The sequence below is a fragment of the Gadus chalcogrammus genome, chromosome 23 (assembly GCF_026213295.1).
Source record: "Gadus chalcogrammus isolate NIFS_2021 chromosome 23, NIFS_Gcha_1.0, whole genome shotgun sequence".
In the NCBI taxonomy this organism is placed as follows: domain Eukaryota; kingdom Metazoa; phylum Chordata; class Actinopteri; order Gadiformes; family Gadidae; genus Gadus; species Gadus chalcogrammus.
The window spans coordinates 18934522-18938756 of NC_079434.1; the positions used below are offsets into that span (position 1 = coordinate 18934522).

Here is a 4235-nt window from a genome sequence, read left to right on the forward strand (position 1 = left end):
ATCAACACATGCTTCACGTTCTTCTCATGTGGCGTGCAGGCGGAACTGTTTGAGCTCACACCGGGTTAATGTCAACAATTTAAGTACGACTTGATTCATGGTTTTATATCTCTGGAGCTGTGCCACCGAATTTCCAGAAGACATTACATTTCTGATAAGATAGGAAACCTACAGCGCCAATTTAGGGTTTGTTAATGTTCAGGTCACTTCTCACGGAAGTATTACGCATTAAAATATTTCATAATGAATTTCTTCATGTTCAACTGCACACAATTTCAAAACAACATGGCATTGGGGACTTTATAACTAGATCCTTAAATGCTAAATTCAAAGCTAAAGGTTTATTTCCCTGAGTTTGGTCTCGTTGGTTGTTTGTGTTTTAAAATGAAAACAACGCCATATTAAAATACAATTTTACTCCCGTTTTAAAATCCACCTTTATAATCCCTCTCCAAAAGAAACCAAACAGTTTTAACTCACCAGACAGAAACAGAAAAAGTGCAAAACCGATGATTTTCCATAAATCTCCCCAATGTCCCAGTTCCCAATTCAGCCTTAAGACGGCTGATCTAGAGCCCCCCCATCAGACCTCCGGGGTGACGGGGCGTCGGGTTACCTGCTGTCGCTGGGTCCTCTCCCCGGGGAGCCGGAGAGCGGGAACATAAAGGAACGGAGCCGCACAGATCGGAGGCGTCCCGGGACCTGACCACTTCAGGGAACACTGGCTGCTCAGTGAGGGGAGAGATGACCACACTGAGAGAGAGAGAGAGAGAGAGTGAGAGAGAGAGGGGGTAAGAGCGAGAAGGAGAGAGAGAGAGAGAGAGAGAGAGGGGGTAAGAGCGAGAAGGAGAGAGAGAGAGAGACCAGCCTCTTTCCTGGAGAATGAGCACCAGATGACTGGACCAACAGGTTATTTAGAGAATAGGCTGCACGGCCACACACACACACACACACACACACACACACACAGGCACACACACGTACCGGCACGCACACTCTTATCCACGCGCTCTCTGGCACACGCGCATTTCTCAGAGTGCCCCCGGCACAAAGGGGTTGGGGTTGCTACAGTCCTGACTCACAGCCACGCCCCTCTCTGGAGGGGGCGGAGCCAGATAAGGTGGGACGAACACAGAAGACAAACACTCACATTCTTAAGTGGGAATTACAAACACACACACACACACACACACACCTTTTGACCCGGGTTCCGTAAGCTAGGCGCACGTGGGTAGCAATGCTAACGACGTGGTAACCGCCGGCAGCCGTGGTCACGGCAACGGCAGGACACGGACCGCCTGGGGGGACGGGCCTCACCGGAGTGTGTAGCCGGTGTTGTGTAGTGTGTAGCGGGGGCTGTGTAGTGTGTAGCGGGGGCTGTGTAGTGTGTAGCGGGGGCTGTGTAGCGGGTGTTGTGTAGTGTGTAGCGGGGGCTGTGTAGTGTGTAGCAGGTGTGTGCGGTGGGTGTTGTGTACAGTTTTACGGCTGTTTTGTAGCGGGTGTGTGTAGTGTGTAGCGGTTGTGTGCAGTGGGTCCTAGCTGCTACCTGATCCTCTTAACATTATCAAAGGGTAGGAGTTATATGGGTTTATAGGGTTGTATTTATAATTGTGATGAAGATGTGGGTGTGTATGTGTGTGTGTGTCTATGTGTGTGTCTATGTGTGTGTGTGTGTGTGTGTGTGTGTGACAGAGGGAGAGAGAGCAAAAGAGAGAGAGTGTGTGTGTGACAGAGAGCGAGCAAGAGAGATAGCGTGTGCATGTGTGTGTGTGTGTGTGTGTGTGCTTGTGTGCTTGTGTGTATGATAGGAGGATAATAACAGAGAGAGAGAGAGAGGAGGGCGATGCAGGCTCCGGGACCTCCCTGTGGTGTGGTCCAGAGAGCAGCCAGGTGTCGATGGACCTCCCTGTGGCGTGGTCCAGAGAGCAGCCAGGTGTCGATGGACCTCCCTGTGGCGTGGTCCAGAGAGCAGCCAGGTGTCGGTGGGGTGAGGGCAGAGTGCCGCTCTCTGCTGCCGTGGGAGAGCTGGTTTGCCGCTCGGGATAAAAAACACACGTCAGTCCCACTGCCGTCCCGTGAGCGCCACGTCAAACCCGGGATGGATCTCACACCCAAACACACACACACACACACACACACACACACACACAGGCACACACATACTGGTACACACGTACACGCACACACGGACACTTGCGCCCGCACACACACACACACACAAAGGCACGCACACAGACGCACATACGTATGAGCACACACATACAAAATTTTGCACACACAGACACATAAAAATGCACGCACGCACGACACGATAGGCAGAGGATCGAGTTCATAGTCATGACAGGTGCTTCTGCTTTTCTGTTGCGAAAGTGTGTGTGTGTGTGTGTGGGGGGGGGGGGGGGGTGGGGGGTTGAGGTTGTTTGGGCGGGCGTTTATGCACATTCATTATTCCCGTAACACTGTTATGGTATGGTTGCGTTTGAGTATGTGCAAACATTATATATACCGGTACTGTCTGTATATATATAATGTGTGTCTGTGTTTGTTTGAATCTGTATTTGTGTGTTTGTAGGTGTCAGTGAGTGTGTGTGTGTATATAACTATATATGTGTGTGTACTTGCACTTATGCGTGTGTGTTTATGTGTGTGTGCATGAATGCGTGTGGTGTGTGTGTGTATACGTGTGTGTGCATGCCCTGTATTTGTAGGTTACTGAAAGATTGCTGGGGCAGCAGATAAGAGGATTGGGTTGGAATTAGTGTCATTCTTCTATCGCTTTATATTGATTTTAATCAGCGACAGAAAGATCCGGAAAAACCACTGTGATAAACCAGAGAGTGGAGAGTAGAGTGTGAGAGGGAGAGAGAGAGAGAGGGGGAGAGAGAGGGAGAGAGAGAGAGAGAGAGAGAGAGAGAGAGAGAGAGAGAGAGAGATCGCGAGCCAGTGGGACCATGAGAGAGTGAGATGGAGAACGGAGCAGAGGAATGACGGAGGAAGTGACGAGGAAAGACAAGGAATTTTTGGAGGGAATCTTGTTTCAGGTGAAGACGGAGACGCGGACGTACAAACGGACGCACACGGTCTCACACGCCCGGACGGACGCCCGCCGCACCGGAGGCGGCACCGGGACGGGAGGGTGTTGAGGACAGGAGGAACCGGATCACCGGGAACAGAGGCAAGGACCGGGTACCTGCTGCCCACACACACACTCACACATACACAGACATATACACACACACACACACACTCACACATATCCACACGTAGAAACACATACACATATAAACACACACATACATTCACAAATACACATTAACACATACACTCAAACACAGACACACACATATGCACATACATGTACACACATACACACACACACATATACAAACATACACAGACATATACACATAAACACACAAACACATACGCACCCACAGACATACACACACATACACACATGCACACGCATGTGCACACAGGCACATGGGCATATCCATAAATGAATAATAACGTCCAAACACTCTGATATGCATGCATCACTGACATTCACATAAAAGTCCATAAACGCGTAAAGACGCCACACGCACTTGAACATAGACGTGTATACGTGTCCACACACACACTTATTGACCACACACTCTCACAGTGCGGCGGTTCACATGTGAACGTCTCCCCCCTCTCCCACAGCTGTTAACACGTAAACACAGATCGCACGCACACCCCGCCGCCCGCGGCTACATGCGCGCTGGCACGGCTCTGACCAGAGCTCTCTCCTCTCGTCTGTAAGCTCCGTCCAAACCCCTCTCCGCACCTCGCCTACAGCTCAGCCATCTGGCCGCGGCTCGGGGGCCGCCCAGCCCTCCTCCATCTGAGGCGGCTGCTTCCATAAGGCTCTGAGGCTGCTGCTGCACTCTGTGTCCGACCCCCGACCCCCCCGCAGACCCCACCGACCGCCTGAGCCGGCTCGGGAGGGCGCGGGGGTCCTGGCCCCGGCGGCGTGCCAGCTGGCCGGTGCTGGTGGTGGAGGTGGAGGAGGAGGAGGAGGAGGAGGAGGATGGGTGGAGGTGCTGGTGGAGGCGGCGGCGGTTGTCTGAGTGACTCCGAGCGAGCGGCGGGAGGGGAAGCATGAAGGCGTCGTCGTCGTCGTCGTCGTCGTCGGGGGTCCGACGCGCGCTGGCCCTCGCCCTTTGCCTCGCCGCCGGCCTGGTCGCCGTGGTTACGGGCGGCGGCGCCGG

General features: G+C 52.8%; 1 protein-coding gene across 1 annotated transcript in view; it reads left to right on the plus strand.

The window, feature by feature from the left end:
- The first annotated feature begins 4125 nt into the window (after positions 1-4125).
- LOC130377019 (gamma-aminobutyric acid receptor subunit rho-3-like) overlaps positions 4126-4235 on the plus strand; it is a 19522-nt gene continuing 19412 nt past the window's right edge. The window contains exon 1 of the mRNA XM_056583960.1: positions 4126-4235. This exon is cut by the window's right edge and continues 72 nt beyond it. Coding sequence (XP_056439935.1) covers positions 4126-4235 — 110 coding nt within the window.